General features: G+C 45.5%; 1 protein-coding gene across 5 annotated transcripts in view; it reads left to right on the forward strand.

Annotated features, from left to right (window-relative positions):
- Window positions 1–9,541, forward strand: part of PASK (PAS domain containing serine/threonine kinase) — a 351,902-nt gene extending 342,361 nt beyond the window's left edge. For all 5 annotated transcript variants that reach the window (XM_063915754.1, XM_063915758.1, XM_063915756.1 and 2 more), the window contains one exon: window positions 6,040–9,541. In XM_063915754.1, coding sequence (XP_063771824.1) covers window positions 6,040–6,113 — 74 coding nt within the window. In that variant the 3' untranslated portion in view covers window positions 6,114–9,541. The remainder of the gene's footprint in view (window positions 1–6,039) is intronic.
- The last annotated feature ends 9,706 nt before the right edge of the window (window positions 9,542–19,247 follow it).

The following is a 19,247-nucleotide window of genomic DNA, read 5'->3' on the forward strand; positions in this document are numbered from 1 at the left end:
CTGGTGACCACGGATGCCAGCCTTCGAGGCTGGGGAGCAGTCACACAGGGAAGAAACTTCCAAGGACTATGGACAAGTCAGGAGACTTCCCTGCACATAAATATTCTGGAACTGAGGGCCATTTACAATGCCCTAAGTCAGGCAAAACCCCTGCTTCAAAACCAGCCGGTACTGATCCAGTCAGACAACATCACGGCGGTCGCCCATGTAAATCGACAGGGCGGCACGAGAAGCAGGACGGCAATGGCAGAAGCCACAAGGATTCTCCGATGGGCGGAAAATCATGTGTTAGCACTGTCAGCAGTGTTCATTCCGGGAGTGGACAACTGGGAAGCAGACTTCCTCAGCAGGCACGACCTCCACCCGGGAGAGTGGGGACTTCATCCAGAAGTCTTTCAAATGATTGTAAACCGTTGGAAAAGGCCACAGGTGGACACGATGGCGTCCCGCCTAAACAAAAGCTACAAAAATATTGCGCCAGGTCGAGAGACCCGCAGGCGATAGCTGTGGACGCTCTAGTGACACCGTGGGTGTAACGATCGGTTTATGTGTTCCCCCCTCTTCCTCTCATACCAAAGGTACTGAGGATAATAAGGAGAAGAGGAGTAAGAACTATACTCATTGTTCCGGATTGGCCAAGAAGAGCTTGGCACCCGGAACTTCAAGAAATGATGTCAGATGACCCATGGCCTCTACCGCTCAGACAAGACCTGCTGCAGCAGGGGCCCTGTCTGTTCCAAGACTTACCGCGGCTGCGTTTGACGGCATGGCGGTTGAACACCGGATCCTGAAGGAAAAAGGCATTCCGGAGGAAGTCATTCCTACGCTGATTAAAGCTAGGAAAGAAGTAACCGCAAACCATTATCGCCGCATATGGTGAAAATATGTTGCGTGTTGTGAGGCCAGGAAGGCCCCAACGGAGGAATTTCAGCTGGGCCGTTTCCTGCACTTCCTACAGTCAGGGGTGACTATGGGCCTTAAATTGGGTTCCATTAAGGTCCAGATTTCGGCTCTATCGATTTTCTTCCAGAGAGAACTGGCTTCACTACCTGAAGTTCAGACTTTTGTTAAGGGAGTGCTGCATATTCAGCCCCCTTTTGTGCCTCCAGTGGCACCTTGGGATCTCAACGTGGTGTTGGATTTCCTAAAGTCACATTGGTTTGAGCCACTGAAAACCGTGGATTTGAAATATCTCACGTGGAAAGTGGTCATGTTGTTGGCCTTGGCTTCGGCCAGGCGTGTATCAGAATTGGCGGCTTTGTCATGTAAAAGCCCTTATCTGATTTTCCATATGGATAGGGCAGAATTGAGGACTCGTCCCCAGTTTCTCCCCAAAGTGGTATCAGCTTTTCATCTGAACCAACCTATCGTGGTGCCTGCGGCTACAAATGACTTGGAGGCTTCCAAGTTGTTGGACGTAGTCAGGGCCCTGAAAATCTATGTTTCCAGGACAGCTGGAGTCAGAAAGACTGACTCGCTCTTTATCCTGTATGCGCCCAACAAGTTGGGTGCACCTGCTTCAAAGCAGTCTATTGCTCGCTGGATCTGTAGTACGATTCAGCTTGCACATTCTGCGGCTGGACTGCCGCATCCTAAATCAGTAAAAGCCCATTCCACGAGGAAGGTGGGCTCTTCTTGGGCGGCTGCCCGAGGGGTCTCGGTTCTTCAACTTTGCCGAGCAGCTACTTGGTCGGGGTCAAACACGTTTGCTAAATTCTACAAGTTTGACACCCTGGCTGAGGAGGACCTAGAGTTTGCCCATTCGGTGCTGCAGAGTCATCCGCACTCTCCCGCCCGTTTGGGAGCTTTGGTATAATCCCCATGGTCCTTACGGAGTCCCCAGCATCCACTAGGACGTTAGAGAAAATAAGAATTTACTCACCGGTAATTCTATTTCTCGTAGTCCGTAGTGGATGCTGGGCGCCCATCCCAAGTGCGGATTGTCTGCAATACTTGTATATAGTTATTGCTTAACTAAAGGGTTATTGTTGAGCCATCTGTTGAGAGGCTCAGTTGTTATCATACTGTTAACTGGGTATTGTATCACAAGTTATATGGTGTGATTGGTGTGGCTGGTATGAGTCTTGCCCGGGATTCAAAATCCTTCCTTATTGTGTCAGCTCTTCCAGGCACAGTATCCTAACTGAAGTCTGGAGGAGGGTCTTAGTGGGAGGAGCCAGTGCACACCAGTAGTCTAAAAGCTTTCTTTATAGTTGTGCCCAGTCTCCTGCGGAGCCGCTAATCCCCATGGTCCTTACGGAGTCCCCAGCATCCACTACGGACTACGAGAAATAGAATTACCGGTGAGTAAATTCTTATTTTTGAACCTAAAATCCGTGAACCCCTTACCTAAAGGTTTTCAAGTTCAAGATGGAATCCTTGCGAGCAGTGACTGCGGGCCTGGAAGAACAGGCATTCATGGTCTCCCTGAATATCAAGGACGCCTGTCTCCATATTCCAATTTGGCCACCTCATCAGGCTTACCTGAGGTTTGCCCTACTTGGACGATCACTACCAGTTCCAGGCGCTACCCTTCGGCCTGTCCACCGCTCCGAGGGTGTTCATGAAGGTTATCGCAGAAATTATGTTCCACGTCCAGGGGGTCAATGTTGTCCCTTACCTGCACGATCTCCTGATAAAAGCAAGATCCAGAGAGCTTTTATTGCTCCATATCGACCGCACTATCCAACTTCTATCACACCATGGATGGATTCTCAATTTACAGAAGTCCCACCTGGAGCCGACTCAGTGGCTCCTGTTCCTGGGGATGTTACTGGATACTGTGGCACAGAAAGTGTTCCTCCCAGAAGACAAAGCAAGAACACTTCAGGAGATGGTCCGCATGGTTCTCCGACCTGCTTGAATATCCTTCCATCTTTGCATAAGATTGTTGGGGAAGGTGGTAAAGCCTCATACAAGGTGATCCAATTTGGAAGGTTCAGTGCCAGACCATTTCAATTGGATCTCCTGAGCAAGTGGTCCGGATCACCTCTGCAGATGCACCGGATAATATGGCTGTCACCTCAGGCCAGGATTTCCCTCCTGTGGTGGCTACAATCTTCAGATCTACTGGAAGGCCGAAGTTTCAGTATTCAGTATTGGATCCTGCTCAAGACGGATGCAGGTCTCAGAGAATGGGGAGCTGTCACCGAAGGGTCTCAGTTCCAGGGCAAGTGGTCAGCCCACGAAGCCCTCCTTCCGATCAACATTCTGGAACTTTGAGCGACCTACAATGCTCTGCTTCAGGCCTCTCCTTTACTCAGGGATCACGCGATCCAAGTACAGTCCGACAACACCACGGCAGTGGTGTACATCAATCGACAAGGAGGGACAAAGAGCAGGGCCTGCATGCGAGAGGTGTCAAGGATACTCCTCTGGGCAGAAAGAAACGCAAGAGCAATGTCCGTAATCTTCATTCCGGGAGTAGACAACTGGGAAGCGGACTTCCTGAGTTCTCAATATCTCCACACGGGAGAGTGAGGGCTTCACCAGCAGGTGTTTTAGCAGATCATCGACCGGTGGGGCTGTCCACAAATAGACATGATGGCTTCTTGACTCAACAAGAAGCTTCGTTGGTATTGCTCGCGAACTAGGAACCCTCAGGCGAGGGCTGTAGATGCACTGACGCTGCCTTGGCCTTACCGGCTGGTCTACCTGTTTCCTCCGATTCCATTGCTCCCAAGGGTGCTTAGTCGAATCCGGAATCAAGGAGTTCAGGCAATTCTGATTGCCCCGGATTGGCCTTGGAGGGCTTGGTACGCGGATCTTCTGGGCATGTCCATCGAAGACCCTTGGCCTCTACCAATGAGAAGAGATGTTCTTCAGCAGAGACTGTTTGTCTATCCGGACTTACGGCGGCTTCGTTTGACGGCATGGAAGTTGAGCGGAACATCCTAGCTCACAAGGGCCTTTCCAAAAATAATATTGCTACCATGGTTCAGGCCAGAAAACCTGTGACGTCAAAACACTATCATCAGATCTGGAGGTGATATGTCTCTTGCTGCGAGGACCGCATGTATCCGCCTGCGGAGTTCCACTTAGGACGTTTCCTGCAGGCTGGTGTGGATAAGGGCTTACGTCTGGGTTCCATTAAGGTCCAGATTTCAGCTCTTTCCATCTTCCAGAAGAAACTGGCTGTGTTGCTAGAAGTTCAGACATTCTTGCAAGGGGTACTTCACATACAACTTCGTTTTGTGCAGCCCACGGCACCCTGGGATTTGAATGTAGTGTTGGAATTTCTACAGTCCTCCTGGTTTGAACCTCTGATGGTAGAAGACAAATACCTCATGTGGAAGACTGTGATGGCCCTGGCTTCTGCTAGGCGTGTCTCAGAATTGGGGTCCTTTATCATGTAAAAGTCCCTACCTGGTCTTTTTCGAGGACAGAGCAGAGCTCAGGACTAGGCAGCAGCTGAAGGTCGTCTCTACGTTCCACTTGAATCAACCTATTGTGGTTCCGTCAAGTTCTGGCACTTCTGCTCTTCCGGATGCATTGGATGCTGTACGAGCCTTGAAGATCTATGTCAAGAGAAATGGCTTGGATCAGAAAGACTGATTCCTTGTTTGTGCTATATGATGCGCAGATAAAGGGTTGCCCTGCTTCGAAGCAGTCCATTGCTCGTTGGCTTAGGCTTACTATCCAACAGGCCTATGTGTTGGCAGCCTTACCTGTTCCACAGTCTCTGAAGGCCCACTCTACAAGATAGGTGTGGTCTTCCTGGACGGCTGTCCGCGGAGTCTCGGCCTTGCAGCTTTACCGAGCTGCAACCTGGTCAGGGAAGAACAACTTTGTGAAGTTCTACAGGTTTGATACCCTGGCCAAAGAGGATACCCAGTTTGGGCAGGTGGTGCTGCAGTAGTCTCCGCATGTTCCCGCCCGTTCTGGAAGCGTTGGGACGTCCCCATCATTCTAGATTCCCCCAATATCCCTTATGGATGCTAGAGAAAATTAGGATTTTAATTACCTACCGGTAAATCCTTTTCTCGTAGTCCATAAAGGGATATTGGGCGTCCGCCTCAGTGCGTTGACTTTTCTGCAGGTTGTCTTTTGTATGGTTACCTGTTCAGTTGTTGCTGTTTTGTTACCGGCCGTTGCTGGTTGTTTATTGTTAGTGGTGTGCTGGTGTATTAATCTCACCACTCATTGTTATGTTCCTTCTCTCAAGTATGTCCTTTTTCCTTCGGCCACTGTTTTACCTATAACTGCCAGAGGCAGGTTGGCATAGAGGAGAGGAGCCAGCACACTCAGTTGAAGAAATGTAAAGTGCACCGACTACTTTGGACCCCGTCTATACCCCATCGTACAGGTTGAGTCTCCCTTATCCAAAATGCTTGGGACCAGAGGTATTTTGGATATCGGATTTTTCCGTATTTTGGAATAATTGCATACCATAATGAGATATCATGGTGATGGGACCTAAATCTAAGCACAGAATGCATTTATGGTTTATATACACCTTATACACACAGCCTGAAGGTCATTTTAGCCAATATTTTTAATAACTTTGTGCATTAAACAAAGTGTGTCTACATTCACACAATTCATTTATGTTTCATATACACCTTATACACACAGCCTGAAGGTCATTTAATACAATATTTTTAATAACTCTGTGTATTAAACAAAGTTTGTGTACATTGAGCCATCAGAAAACAAAGATTTCACTATCTCACTCTCACTCAAAAAAGTCCGTATTTCGGAATATTCCGTATTTCGGAATATATGGATATGGGATACTCAACCTGTACTAGACTCCCCCAATATCCCTTATGGACTTCGAGAAAAGGATTTACCGGTAGGTAATTAAAATCCTATTTTCTACCTTGAGATGGAGACTTGGATTTTTTTCCATGACAGCTGTAGTGGTCAGAATTCAAAAGGCGCTGTCCACGTGTTTCTTTGTACTAGGCCAGATGTTAATCTGCATGCGCTCAATAAACAGGTCATGGCCACTATGTATAATTTTAAATGTATTAGAAATATTTAGATATGCGGGTAGGTGTCTGGGAAAATCAACCTCTTTGTTTTCACTGTTGGCAGATGAAGCATTCAGACCGTTTCCCATCAGTTACAGCAGTGAATGGAATGGAGAGATTGGGAGTCGGACAGAGTGATTATGATGGCTCCAGATGAAGCAAAAGCAGCCATATATCTCTGGATGTGTGACGCATGCACACGACTTGGTGATATACAGAGACCTAAATTTCATTGGGATTTTTTATGCATCACTAATAAATGAGAAGATGTAGATGCCAGCATTAACATCCAGCCTACTTTCCAGTGCTTGGGATTGTGCCCTGCTACTGGCTGTCACAGACCTATCACACAGCACAGCACTTACCAGTATTTATGGCTGCCTGCTACTAGGGAATGGCCTCCACCAAGACTATCGGTGCTTCATTCATGTTGGTAGCAATGGCTGGCTGCCAGGGGAATGCAGTCTCTTTCAAGTTATATAGAGGCGTAATAATATATAGTATTGATGAGATTTGTAGCACAGTTGTATGGGTATCCAGCCAGAAAACGAAATGTTAATTGTGTGTGTGGAAATATTATTCCTCATTGTCCTCAAATGTAGAGACTTCACTCTGATGGGGCGTATTTCATATTTTCCATTCACCCTAACAAATTTAGATGTGTTGATCAGGATCTGGGTGGTATTTCCTGGCTACTAATCTAATGTACTAGGCGGCAATAAAACTATGGTCTGTAATGCCCGAAAATGTGAATTTCTGGATTGAAACCGATACATTGCAGAGATCAGACCAGCAGATTGGAGTTTATATCTCTGCTGCCTTAGGATCTAGGACAATAGTTGTTTTTTATCTGTAGCTTCTGAGCAATCTAATTTTATTATAAGGGTTTATTTTCAGTTCATCTCGTAGTTTCACTATATTATATGGACAGGTTGTTTGCACTCAATTCTTTTGGTGGGGGGCAGTAACAAGCTTTTGAATAATTCTCTCAAACATAGCTGTGCCTTGGATTTAGTCAGTCAGATAAGTCATTCAATGCAACATAATTGTCTTGTTATAGCTCAGATTGCACTTATGTGTTCCTAAACACTCTGTTATTACAGTACCTGATGCTAAGAGGGTGTATTTATTGCTAAATATGATAAGCCTGTTACAGTGTATCCCCCGTTGCGGAGATGGGTGGATTGCATTGTAGTATTTAGACTGTGGCAGTATTAAGACTGACCGGTGTATGGTGGTTTCATTTCTGCTGAAACCGCTTTGCAATAGCCACCAATGAAGGACGAGTGTATTATCTCGCACTTGCAATGTGTGCCAATCTTGCATTTATATAGTCTCTGACAATCAAATTTTTATTTCTCACAGTAGTTAGTTTTGTTTTTAATATCTTCATGCCATTTACCATTTTTAATCACAATTTTAGTATATAACCACAATTGAATTGTTTCTAAAACAGATCACAAATGTAATGTAATCGAATGATCAGATTCATAAACGGTTTTATTATTTGTACAGAGATGTAACCGTCTGGGCTGGTATGCTTTACATTCTTATGGTGAACTGTGAAAAGGTTGCTTAATTACCTGGAAGATCACATTTCTGAACCCACTCTTGTATGGATTAACTTAACTGTATGATCTAATTAAATAGTCTAAAATTCTATGATTACATTCGAGGTTGTTCAGAAATCTGTGATCTTCCAAGACACTTTTTTTTTTTTACTTGTGATGCTAACCTCTTACATGAGACCAAACAGGTATTCATTTGTGGTCTGTCTGCGCTCTTCTGAAGCGGGTAATACACATTGTGAATACTTTCGTGGGTATCCTATTAACAGCTGTAATTTGCTGTATGGCAAAAACAGGAATTTTCAGTAAGTATCGGATAAGTCTAAGTATAGCACAATTTTAACGTGTGGTAAATTACTCTGTATTTCACGAAAACGCATAGGTTGCGCGAATAGCCGCATTTCTGTTTCCTCAGCAGTAATCACTGCTTCTGGGAAGACTTATTGGGGAATTGTTCTCACCTCCCTGAGGCAGGAGAACCAAACTCCCGATAAGTGTTGTTGCCCAGGGCTAATAGGATAGTCCCAGACATGCAAATTAGCCGCAGTAATTAACCACGACTAATTGAATATCAGCATTTTGGTTCTATCTCTTACCGAGTAGTTCTTAGAGAACCCAGATAGTATTGGCAGTGCCCAGATAGCATGTTGGCAAATGTCACTAGTACAAAATGTGATTCCTATAGGCCAGTGTTTCTCAAACTCTGTCGTCATCAAACTCCTAGCAGTACGTGTTTTCAAGGTATCCTCAGGAATAATTAGTACTACCTGTAGATCTGTTGTAAAAGTCAACTAACACACCTGTGCTTTAGCTAGATCATCTGGAAAACATGTACTGTTGAGGTTCCATGAGGGCAGTGATTAAAGGTGCATACACATGGAGAGATTTTGACTGAGAGATTTCCCTTGAACTGGCAATAGAGATTTTGACTAACTTTTCCAGCGATTTTGACTATCCCATTTAAGCAAGGGGATGCTTTTTCTTTTCCAGCGACCTAGCCAAAACTGACTTGCCTGCACAGTCTATTTTTAGCAGCGATAGCAACCTGGCGGGGACGCACATAGCTATTGCTGGCTGTGTACACACAGAGCGATATGCACTAACTTTCTGAGCGATTTTGACTATATAGTCAAAATCTCTCAGCTATATCGCTCCGTGTGTATGGACCTTAAGAAACACTGCTATAGGCAGTTCCTCCTTTATGCTGTAAGTTACGATGAAGAGATTTGTAAAGAAGCATACACTTGAAAATTATTGATGCCATCTATTTTTGCAGCTTTGTATTTTTCACTGTTTATTTTGTTTTTGTGGCATTTTTAACCATTTCTAAATGTTAAAAGTGATTGACATATTTAAATGTACTGTTATGAGCAAACATGTTGCATTGTTTCAGATTTTATTTTTCCTCGTGTTGTGTGCATGGTTTGCATTGTTGGACGGCAGCTTTGGCTGTATAAGTGTAACATTAATCCTGAAAAGATTTCTCCAAAACTGTCTATTTTTTTTTTATTGATGGCATTTAAATTAAACAACATTGACTTCATTTTTAGGTGTGTACACACGTGCCGCTTCACCCTATGCCCGAGGTTCCCAAATGCGGTACTTAAGGCATCCCAATGGTCCAGGTTTTAAATGTATCCATGCTTGGCCACAGGTGACTTAATTAGCACCTAAGTCAATTTGATTTAACCATCTGCGTAAGATAATACCAGGACCGTCATGATTATGTGTCATGTTTGTATATGAAAGCTTTTATTACACTGAGTGAAGCGTGTGCTATTGTGTTATCCCACGTCGACAACTGGAAGGTGCCAAATGCATTAGGCTGTAAGTAAAGCAGCAGAGGAGAAGATAGTACATGACATCTTATGGTTTGGCATTTGTTTCCATTTGGACTACTACAGCAAAGAAGATTGCCATTGGATTTTTTGGAGTCTAATAAAAATGTTAATAAGAGGTGTGGGTGGAGTCTATTTAAATAAAAATGTATTAACCTAGTGTGTGGGCTGTTTTTGTTTGTATGTTTCTAGCTTCCTTCCTTCAATTACAGCAGTAGTTCCAGTGGTATTCGGTATTATATACTGATGGACGGGCTGCTGGCCATCAGAATCCTGACAGCAGCATCCCAACCATCAGAATCCAGACAAACCCCCCCCCCTACCCCCAAGAAAGAACCCTAACCCCTCCCCTAATCCTCCCTCCTTGTACGTGCCTAACCCTCCCTTCCCTGGTTCCTAAATCTAACCCTCCCCACTTGGTGCCTAACCCTAATCTTCCCTTGTAAGTGCCTACCAAACCCCCCTTGCCAAAACCCAACCTCCCTTCCCCATGGCAGGATCTGGGTGCGTACTGCTAAAAGAACGTTTGGGATTTTGCAAATTGATTATTATTGAAAAAAATTTCTATACAGAGATCATATAAAGCATACCATAAATGAGATTAAAAAAAATAAGGCCGGAAGGCATATACAATAGTAAAAAACAAAGACCAAAATAAAGTCAGGTCTCTAAATATGTGCTATAATATCTTGTAAAGCATTGCAAACATTCCAGACCAATAAAAGTAAATAATAAGAATCAAATTCTATATATGATATCAGAAGAGGTAGATAAGAAGGAAAGCATAGAGAGAGAGAGAGAGAGAGAAAAAGTAGACAGAAAAGAAAAAAGGTGACATAGAAAAGAGAAAAAGAAGATATATAGATAGAAAATAGAAAGAAAAAGGTTCTCTCCCCCCGACTCCCGGGGTTAGTATAATTCTGTAGAAGAGAAACAAAAACAGACCAAAGACATCTAATAAGGTAGAGGAGGTGTGGAAACTCTTAGTGGGACGATTTATAGTGGTCTGACTCTTTATATAACAGCCAAGGATACCATATAATGGTAAAGGATTTGTTTCTCATTTCTAAAGACGAAATAAGGTCCTCCATAGCCATATAGTGATCTAAATGGGCGCTCCACTCCTTCAGGCTAAGGATCACATCAGACTTCCAATGTATGGGGCTAACCGCCTTAGAGGCACTTAATATATGTCGAAGTAGGGATTTTTTAAACTGGGATCCAGGTCTGCGTGTGTGATTTTAAGAGCCAAAAGCTGGGGCAAAATGGCAGGTCCTCACCCAGTATAATATTAGCCGCTTCTACTACTTTACACTAATAAGGCTGAAGGAGGGAGCACTCCCACCATAAATGTAATGGGGTGCCGACGGCCGTCTTACATCTCCAACATGTATTAGGTACTCCTGGGTATATTCTAGCTAGTAAATTCGGACAATGGTACCAACGTGTAAGTACTTTGTAGTGTGTTTCCAGTACCAGAACATTGGCAGAGGATGAAAAAGGTTACTATAAATGCCCTCCCAGTCGTCTTCAACCACCAGTCCCGTCAGGTTCAACACCCAGTCCCTTACAAATTTAGGTTGGAAGAAAATTTATAATCAATTAACCATTTACAGAATGTAGAGAGGGTGTGACGAGGATAAGTATGAGAGAGGCACTGTTCAAACAAGGTCACTACCCTTCACTGGAGAGTAATAAGTCATTAGAAAGTGTTTAATTTGAAGATACCTCCAAATTTCCTTACTCGGTAAATCCCATTTAGTTCGTAGCTCCGGGAAGCTTATTATACTGGATGAGTCCATCAACTGATCAGCTCTACAAACACCCCTATCTCGCCAGGACTGGAATGACGAGGATTGGCAGCCCGGAGGAAATTCTGGATTACCAAACAATGGCGTGAGCGGGGAAGGGGGCGCTGAAACAAAGGGAAGAGCACATAGAAGGCGCCAGCAAGTAAAGGTAGGGCCAGCAAGCGGGTGTAGCACCTGTGGGATTTTAGAGAGCCAGGGGGAGTCCGGGCAGAGGGAGGGGAGTGAGGCTAGTTCAATTTCCACCCATTGTTTTCTATTCAACTCACAACTCCACTCCATTACTCTAGTAAGGAGCACAGCTTGATAATCGGAAAATAAGTGAGGCAATTAGAGCTCCCCTGGTGCTTTCGCCTAAAAAGTATCTCATGCTTAAACTGAGGTTTATGTCCCGCCCATATATAGTCTCTGATCTTACGTTGTAGTGCGATAAACCAGGACCGGGGGATAGCAACGGGTAGAGTTTGTAGAAGGTACAAAATTTGTGGTAAAATATTCATCTTGATAACACCAACCCTACCTATCCATGAAATTTTCTTGCGACCCCAGTTGGTGAGATCTGATTGGAGTTTGGTTAAAAGTGGGGGAAAATTAGAATGAAATACCTGGGAGAGATCTTTATATAGAGACACTCCTAAATATTTAAGTTGTGAGGGGTGCTGTGCAAAGGGCGATATAGTTTGGAGAACCTGCAGACTCGTCTGGTCTAGAGTGAGGTTCATAGCTGTGGACTTAGTAAGATTGACTTTGACATTTGAGAGGGTTCCAAATCGTGTAAATTCCTTAAGGAGGTTAGGTATAGAGGTTAAGGGATTAGAGACTACTGCGAGAAGATCATCTGCGAACAGGGTGAACTTATATTCTCTATCTCCCACTTGCATCCCGGGGATGTGAACATTCCGACGGATAGCTCTCGCCAGGGCCTCCATACACAGCACAAAAACAAGGCGACAAGGGGCAGCCCTGCCGGGTGCCATTCCGAATCTGGAACGAGTCAGACAGTTTACCATTGATGCGTACATGGGCTGAAGGCCTAGAGTACAAAGCCCGAATTCTTTGGAAGCCCACCTGCCCTAAGCCTAAATGCTCCAGTACTCCCAATAAAAAAATCCCAGTCCACTCTATCAAATACCTTTTCTGCATCTGTTAAGAGTAGGATAGAGGGGGATTTGTAAGTTGAGGCAAAATTAATTAAGTCCAGAACTTTAGTAGTATTATCCCTGGCCTCTCGACCTGGGTCAAACCCTACCTGGTCTGTGTGAATTAAATTTGGGAGAAAAGACTTCAAGCGGTTCGCCATTAATTTAGCAAAGATCTTCAAGTCAATGTTCAACAGGGAAATGGGTCTGTAACTGGAGCTCAGGGCCGGGTCCTTACCCTCCTTAGGAATAACCGAAATGTGTGCAAGCAAAGACTGCGGAGAGAAAGGGTTCTGGTCCGAAACCTGATTGAAGGCTCTGAGCATCCATGGTGACAAAACATCTTATAGTAGGCTAATGAAAAGCCATCGGGACCTGGGCTCCTACCGTTAGGGGTAGATTTAATAGCTTCTTCAAGCTCTAAAAGGGCCCTCTAGTACCTCGACCTAGTCCGATGTAAGTGTCGGAAAATCAATCTCCCTTAAAAACTCTGAGATGGAGGCCTTCCGGGTAAAATTGGACCTATTCTTGTCAGGGCCCCATAGGTTATAAAGCGGAGTGTAAAAAAAGCTAAAAGGCTGCTGCTATCTTTGTTGTGGTGTTCCGGGTAGTCCCATTCTGTGGTATAATCTTAGGTATAAAAGACGCTGCCCGCTGAGCCTGCAAAGCCCGCGCCAGCAGTTTTCCGGGTTTATTTCCCCATAGAAAGTAGCGACTACGAAATTTACTTGCGTCAAGTTTTATGTTGTTTGACATAAGTGAGTTCAAGTCCCGCCGAGCCTGTACAAGAGATTGAAGGACGTTGTCTGACCGCACGGATTTATGAAGAAGCTCCAACGACTGAATTTTCTGAATTAAGGCATCTGGCGCCGCCGTACGCTGCTTTTTCATGCAAGCGCCCAGCTGTATGAGTTTACCCCTTATTACGCATTTGTGGGCCTGCCAAACTACCACTTTAGAGACATCGGCAGTGTCATTGATAGAAATGTATTCAGTTATCGCCTCCCTAATCTGTTGTTGACAATAAGGATCCTGGAGGACCAAGTCGTTCAGTCTCCAAGTGAGAGAATTCGGATGTAAAGGAGACAGCCGAACCTTTAGAGAGACAGGAGCATGGTCAGTCCAGGATATATTGCCCACGACTGATGCCTCAACCAAATGTAAAAATCTATGGGAGATAAACAAGTAATCTAACCTTGTGTAGGTGTTGTGTGGATGTGAAAAGAAAGTGTAATCACGTGTTGAGGGGTGTTGGACTCGCCAGACGTCGATGAGTTGGAAATTGTGGAGACTTTTCCGAACCCTACGATGAAGTTTACCTGAGAATCGAGGGAGGGGTTAGAGGAATCCAAACGAGGGTCCAAAGACCAATTTAAATCAGCACCTAAAAGCAAAATCCCATCAATATAAGGTAGGGCCAGATTAAGTACCTTATCTAGGAAAGCCGGCTGTGTCTTATTAGGAGCATAGACATTAAGAAAAGTGAGAGCTCTGTTGGAAACAGTACAATTTAAGAGTAGAGCCCTGCTGGGTATGAGATGGCGACAAATTACATCCGGAAGGGCGACATGTTTAGCGAACAAGATCGCCACGCCTAGAGTTTTACCTTCAGCATTGTTAAAAAAATGGCCTACGGGATAGTCTCTATTCCTGAGAGAAGGGGTCGCCCCCTCCTTGAAATGGGAATCCTGCACAAAGACATCAGCCTTCTCAGCCTTAAATTGTCGTAGGGCTCGCGACCGTCTCAGGGATATTGAGTCCCTGAGCATTAATAGAAATTACCTTTAGGAGAGCCATTCACAAATCACTGAAAACAAAAGTAGGCCTAGCCTCGTAAAAGTTAAAGCTGCGCTAAAAAGAGGACGAGCCCTGTTAAACTCATGGAAATCGGGTGGGGAGGAGAGAACCAGAAAAAGAGCGGAAAAAAAGAAGAAGAGACACAAAAAGAGCATGAAGACATCGAATAACAATACAAGTGAAAAACAAACCATAGTAGAAGTAGAACAGCGCTCCTGGGGAGTTGAGCAGTGCAAAAAAAATTTACACTGCACAGTCCGGGACCGACCATTGCGGTGCAAACGGGGCAACAAGGGAGGAATGGATCCACCCTCTAACACAAACCGTAAAAATACAATATAGTATAGGAGACCTCACATTATCTAAGGTGAATCTAACCAAAAGTGTGGAGGCCGCACAGTAGTAACAACAAAAATATAAAAATAAAAGAAAGAACAGAAAAATCAATGACCACAGCATTGCAAATGTAACATGACAATATATCAATAAAACTAGATAACCCCAACTAACATAGAACACTTGAGATCGATGTATAATAATCAGTTGTTAAAGTGAGCGAAAGTTGTTTAGATAAAACCCTGTAAGAGAGAAAACTGCTAACAGACAAAATAGTATAATATGTGAGACAAAGGACCGACCAATCGTCTATTACTCACAAGGGCAAGTCCAACGGTAGGATAATGAACTTCCCAACCGACAGTCCATGAAGCAGCCCATAAGCTCTTGGACCAATAAATACCTTGAGGCTGTTGGATGAAGCAAAGGAAGTAGCAAATGACTCACGTCTTCGCAGCCAGTGAGGATGATGAAGAGGATGGAAAGGAGCGGTTCCGTTTCTGCGATGATAAAGGTGAACCGACTGTTTGGAAAGGTGATTCGACTTGGGGGGGGGGGCAATCTTTGAGCGCAGGGATTGCCAGTCAGGGATCTGAACAGGATCAATAGAAAGTGCAGAGCAGAAAGACGTGACATCTTCAGGGACGCAGATTGTGGCCGAACGACCTTCATTGGTTGCTGTAAGACTGGACGGGAATCCCCATCTATATTTAATATTACGCTTGCGTAGGGCATCCGTTAAGAGCTTCAGGTGACGCCTGGACTGTAGGGTATGCCATGAAAGATCTTGAAAAACTTAGATGGGCGTGCCGTTGAAGTCCCAAGTCCCCTGAGTTCTGGAGTTTCCGAAGAATTTCATCCTTTTGGCTGAAATAGTGGAGGCGGCAGAGTATGTCTTGCGGACGCTCAAACTGCATGCCTCTAGGACGCAAAGCCCTGTGAGCCCTGTCAAAAACAATGGATCACGGGTCATTTTCCAAGACTTCATTAAAGAGTTTAAGTACGTCAGGGATGCTCTGTTACTGCACGTCTTCAGGAATGCCCCTCAGCCGCAGATTATTCCGATGTCCCCTGTTATCCATGTCGTCTAGGTGGTCGTGTAGGTTCTGGATCTCGTCCACCTGGAGTTTAATGGTGTCCATCAGGGCACGTTGAAAAGCATTGGATTCCTGTCCATTGGTTTCTGCAGTGTCAATACGAGAGCGCAGCTGTGTCAATTCAGATCGAAGTGCAGATACCTCAGAGTGTACCACATCCCGAAGTTTGCCCTCCAAGGATGTGAAGTCTGCCTTAGTGGGCAAGGACTGTAGGAGCCTAAGTACTTTCTGCATATCCTGCTGTCCGTCGAGGTCTGAAGCAGACATTAGAGATCCGACTGCGGCAGGAGTTTCAGATGCCGCCGAGTAAGCAGGGGAGGTGGGTGGCGACGGGGCCGACATGTTCGAGTCTTTCTGAAAACTAAGCGCCTTAGATCAGAGCAGGGGGTAACTGCGGGCAGAGGTCTTTACTCCCTTGCGTTTTCTGCGACTCATGAAAAAGCAGCTATTGACCTCGAGAAAGGCAGCCAAAAGGACAGTTGCTAATGTTGGGTAGTAATAACTGAAGTTAGTCGGTTGGCTCGAAATTGGCAGTAGGAGGCACCAAGAAGTAGTAAGGCTCATGAAATCAGCTCTGCTGGACCCCTCACTCACATATATAGACTACTATTGAACAAACCCAACTCAATGTCAAACTGGGGGCGGACATTGAGCTCAATCATAGCATAGGGAATCGAATGGCATAGTCACGGAGGCAGAGCATAATGATGTAGCAGTACAGCAGTAACAGGTCTAGTCAAAAGGGCGGGAGGGTTTTAGGACAAGGCTGTGGTCACATTACGGAGGGAGTGTGTCAAAGGGCGTCAGCCATTACTCCTCTAGAAGGCCAGTCATGTTATGTGAAGGAGACCGCTTCTCCCGATATTGAAAGACGGACTCACATGGCAATGGCAACTCCCCTTTAAAAAGGAAGATTTGTTATAATACAAGCAAGTCTGAAGAAAGGGTGTAATTCAAGAAGTCGCCACAGGAGGGAGCTCCAAGCCCCTCAATCAAACAAGTTGTATGCAAGTGAGGCTTGCTGTGTCTCCTGCAGTAATAAGGAATGCTGAGTACTGGCACTTTATAGAGATTGTGGAGGTCAAAACCTAAGTTCCTGGGCAGTGCCATATACAGATCCAGCATAACCCAGAAGCTCTGCCACAGGCAAGTAGAGGTGTCAGCAGGCCGGATCCTCTTCCATTATACAGGCTCCAGGGAATGAGAGGCAGTAATAAATGGAGAGGGGGGGGGGGGGGGGGGAGTAGCTGGGACACTGTTCTCAGCTAAGTCCCACCCACTCAGCCTCACCAGCAGCCCAGCTCCGGGTCCTCTGTGCGCGGTCCCCCAGGCTCACAATCACACCATTGGACGCATTCACTGCAAACCCGCACTTCAAGATGGCTGCCGCCCACGGACCCAGCGGTCCTCAGCGAGGGGAGAGACAGGCACTCCAGAGGGGTGGCTCACGGCGGGCAAGCGCTGCGGGTGTGCAGGTGGCCCCACAGCAGACAGGTGAGCGGGGTACGGGTCCCTCTGCTGGCGCGTCGCAGGGTCACGGCTGGGGCTGTAGAAATTTAGTTCCCGACTTCAGGGAGGCCACAACCTGCAGAGACAGGGGATCCATGGCTCCGCAGCACTTTCCCACCCCACCGGACAAAACACAGGCAGGGGGACCCTATATAATGAAAAGGGGCTAGGTAAAATGGGGCAAACGGCAGTTTTATAAAGGGTCCGTCAGGAGCTCAGTGGAACTGCTGCCTTCCAGTTAGCTGGCCAAGCCACGCCCCCTCCATCTGTATTTTGATGCCGGCCGTATGCCGTCGTTAGGGATTCTGGCATCGGTATTTCGACTGTTGGGATCCCATCTGGCGGCATTTTAACTGCATCCCTTCCAGTGGGCCTGGCTCCCTGTGTAGGTTAAACTAGGTTACATACTATTATAGAACTATTTTTTATATATTACTATTACAGTAGTGGTGCCACAAAGGGCCCTATTGCTATGCGTTTGCATAGTTTAAAATACAAGGGTGGTTCAGTAAGTCAGGTAACAAGACCTCTCACGTGTGTACTGTATTTTGTTCTAATTGCCCACCAGACAAGAGCAGGGAGACCACTGCTTCGTCTCACGGCCATTAGCCTATGCCTCATATTAGCCATACTTTCCTAACACCATACCTCCCAACATGACCCTCTCCAGGAAGGACAGAGGGGTAGATGTATTAACCTGGAGAAGGCATAAACCAGTGATAAATGCAAGGTGATAAACACACCAGCCAATCAGCTCCCATATGTAAATTAACAGAAGCTGATTGGCTGGTGCATTATCACCTTGCAATTAACACTGCTTTATGCCTTCTCCAGGTTAATACATCTACCCCAGAATGCTCAGCTCCTGGACTTCCCTCTTAATTTATTATTGCCATTACCTGTGCTGAAACAGCTTTCTTATCCATTAACCTGTTCAACACAGGTGCTGGCATTCATTAATTTAGCGAAAAGTTTAGGAGCAGAGCGTTTTGTCCCTCCTGGAGGGTATCCGAACTCCAGCTCGACATGAGTTTTTCACATTTTTATTTTTGGACTTTTTCATACTTTACAATCTATGTGTACTACGATTGGGAATGGTATCGCGAGCCATGTGAAGGGACACTAATTAGGATTCCCTGTCATATTACGAAGAAAACGACGCCCAAAAAAATAAGATTTTAAACCTACCGGTAAATCTTTTTCTCGTAGTCCGTAGAGGATGCTGGGGACTCCGTAAGGACCATGGGGATAGACGGGCTCAGCAGGAGACATGGGCACTTTAAGAAAGACTTTAGGTATGGGTGTGCACTGGCTCCTTCCTCTATGCCCCTCCTCCAGACTTTAGTTAGAGAAACTGTGCACAGAAGAGACTGACAGTACGTGGAAAGGATTTTTGTTAATCCAAGGGCAAGATTCATACCAGCCAGTTAACAGTATGAAAACAACATAGCATCAGTTCAAGACCGATGAAAACTATAACATAACCCTTATGTAAGCAAAACTATATCCAAGTCTTGCAGAAGTAGTCTGCACTTGGGACGGGCGCCCAGCATCCTCTACGGACTACGAGAAAAAGATTTACCGGTAGGTTTAAAATCTTATTTACTCTTACGTCCTAGAGGATGCTGGGGACTCCGTAAGGACCATGGGGATTATACCAAAGCTCCCAAACGGGCGGGAGAGTGCGGATGACTCTGCAGCACCGATTGAGCAAACAGGAGGTCCTCCTCAGCCAGGGTATCAAACTTATAGAACTTTGCAAAGGTGTTTGAACCCGACCAAGTAGCAGCTCGGCATAGTTGTAGTGCCGAGACCCCTCGGGCATCCGCCCAAGACGAGTCCATCTTCCAAGTGGAATGGGCCTTGACCGATTTTGGTAACGGCAATCCAGCCGTAGAATGCACCTGCTGAATCGTGTTACAGATCCAGCGAGCAATAGTCTGCTTTGAAGCAGGGGCGCCAACCTTGTTGGCTGCATATAGGACAAACAGTGCTTCTGTTTTTTTGACTCTAGCCGTTCTGGCCACGTAAATTTTCAAAGCCCTGACTACATCAAGGGACTCGGAATCCTCCAAGTCTCGCGTAGCCACAGGCACCACTATAGGTTGGTTCATATGAAAAGATGACACCACCTTAAGCAACAATTGAGGACGGGTCCGCAATTCCGCTCTATCCATATG

Source organism: Pseudophryne corroboree, chromosome 4 (assembly GCF_028390025.1).
Source record: "Pseudophryne corroboree isolate aPseCor3 chromosome 4, aPseCor3.hap2, whole genome shotgun sequence".
NCBI lineage: Eukaryota > Metazoa > Chordata > Amphibia > Anura > Myobatrachidae > Pseudophryne > Pseudophryne corroboree.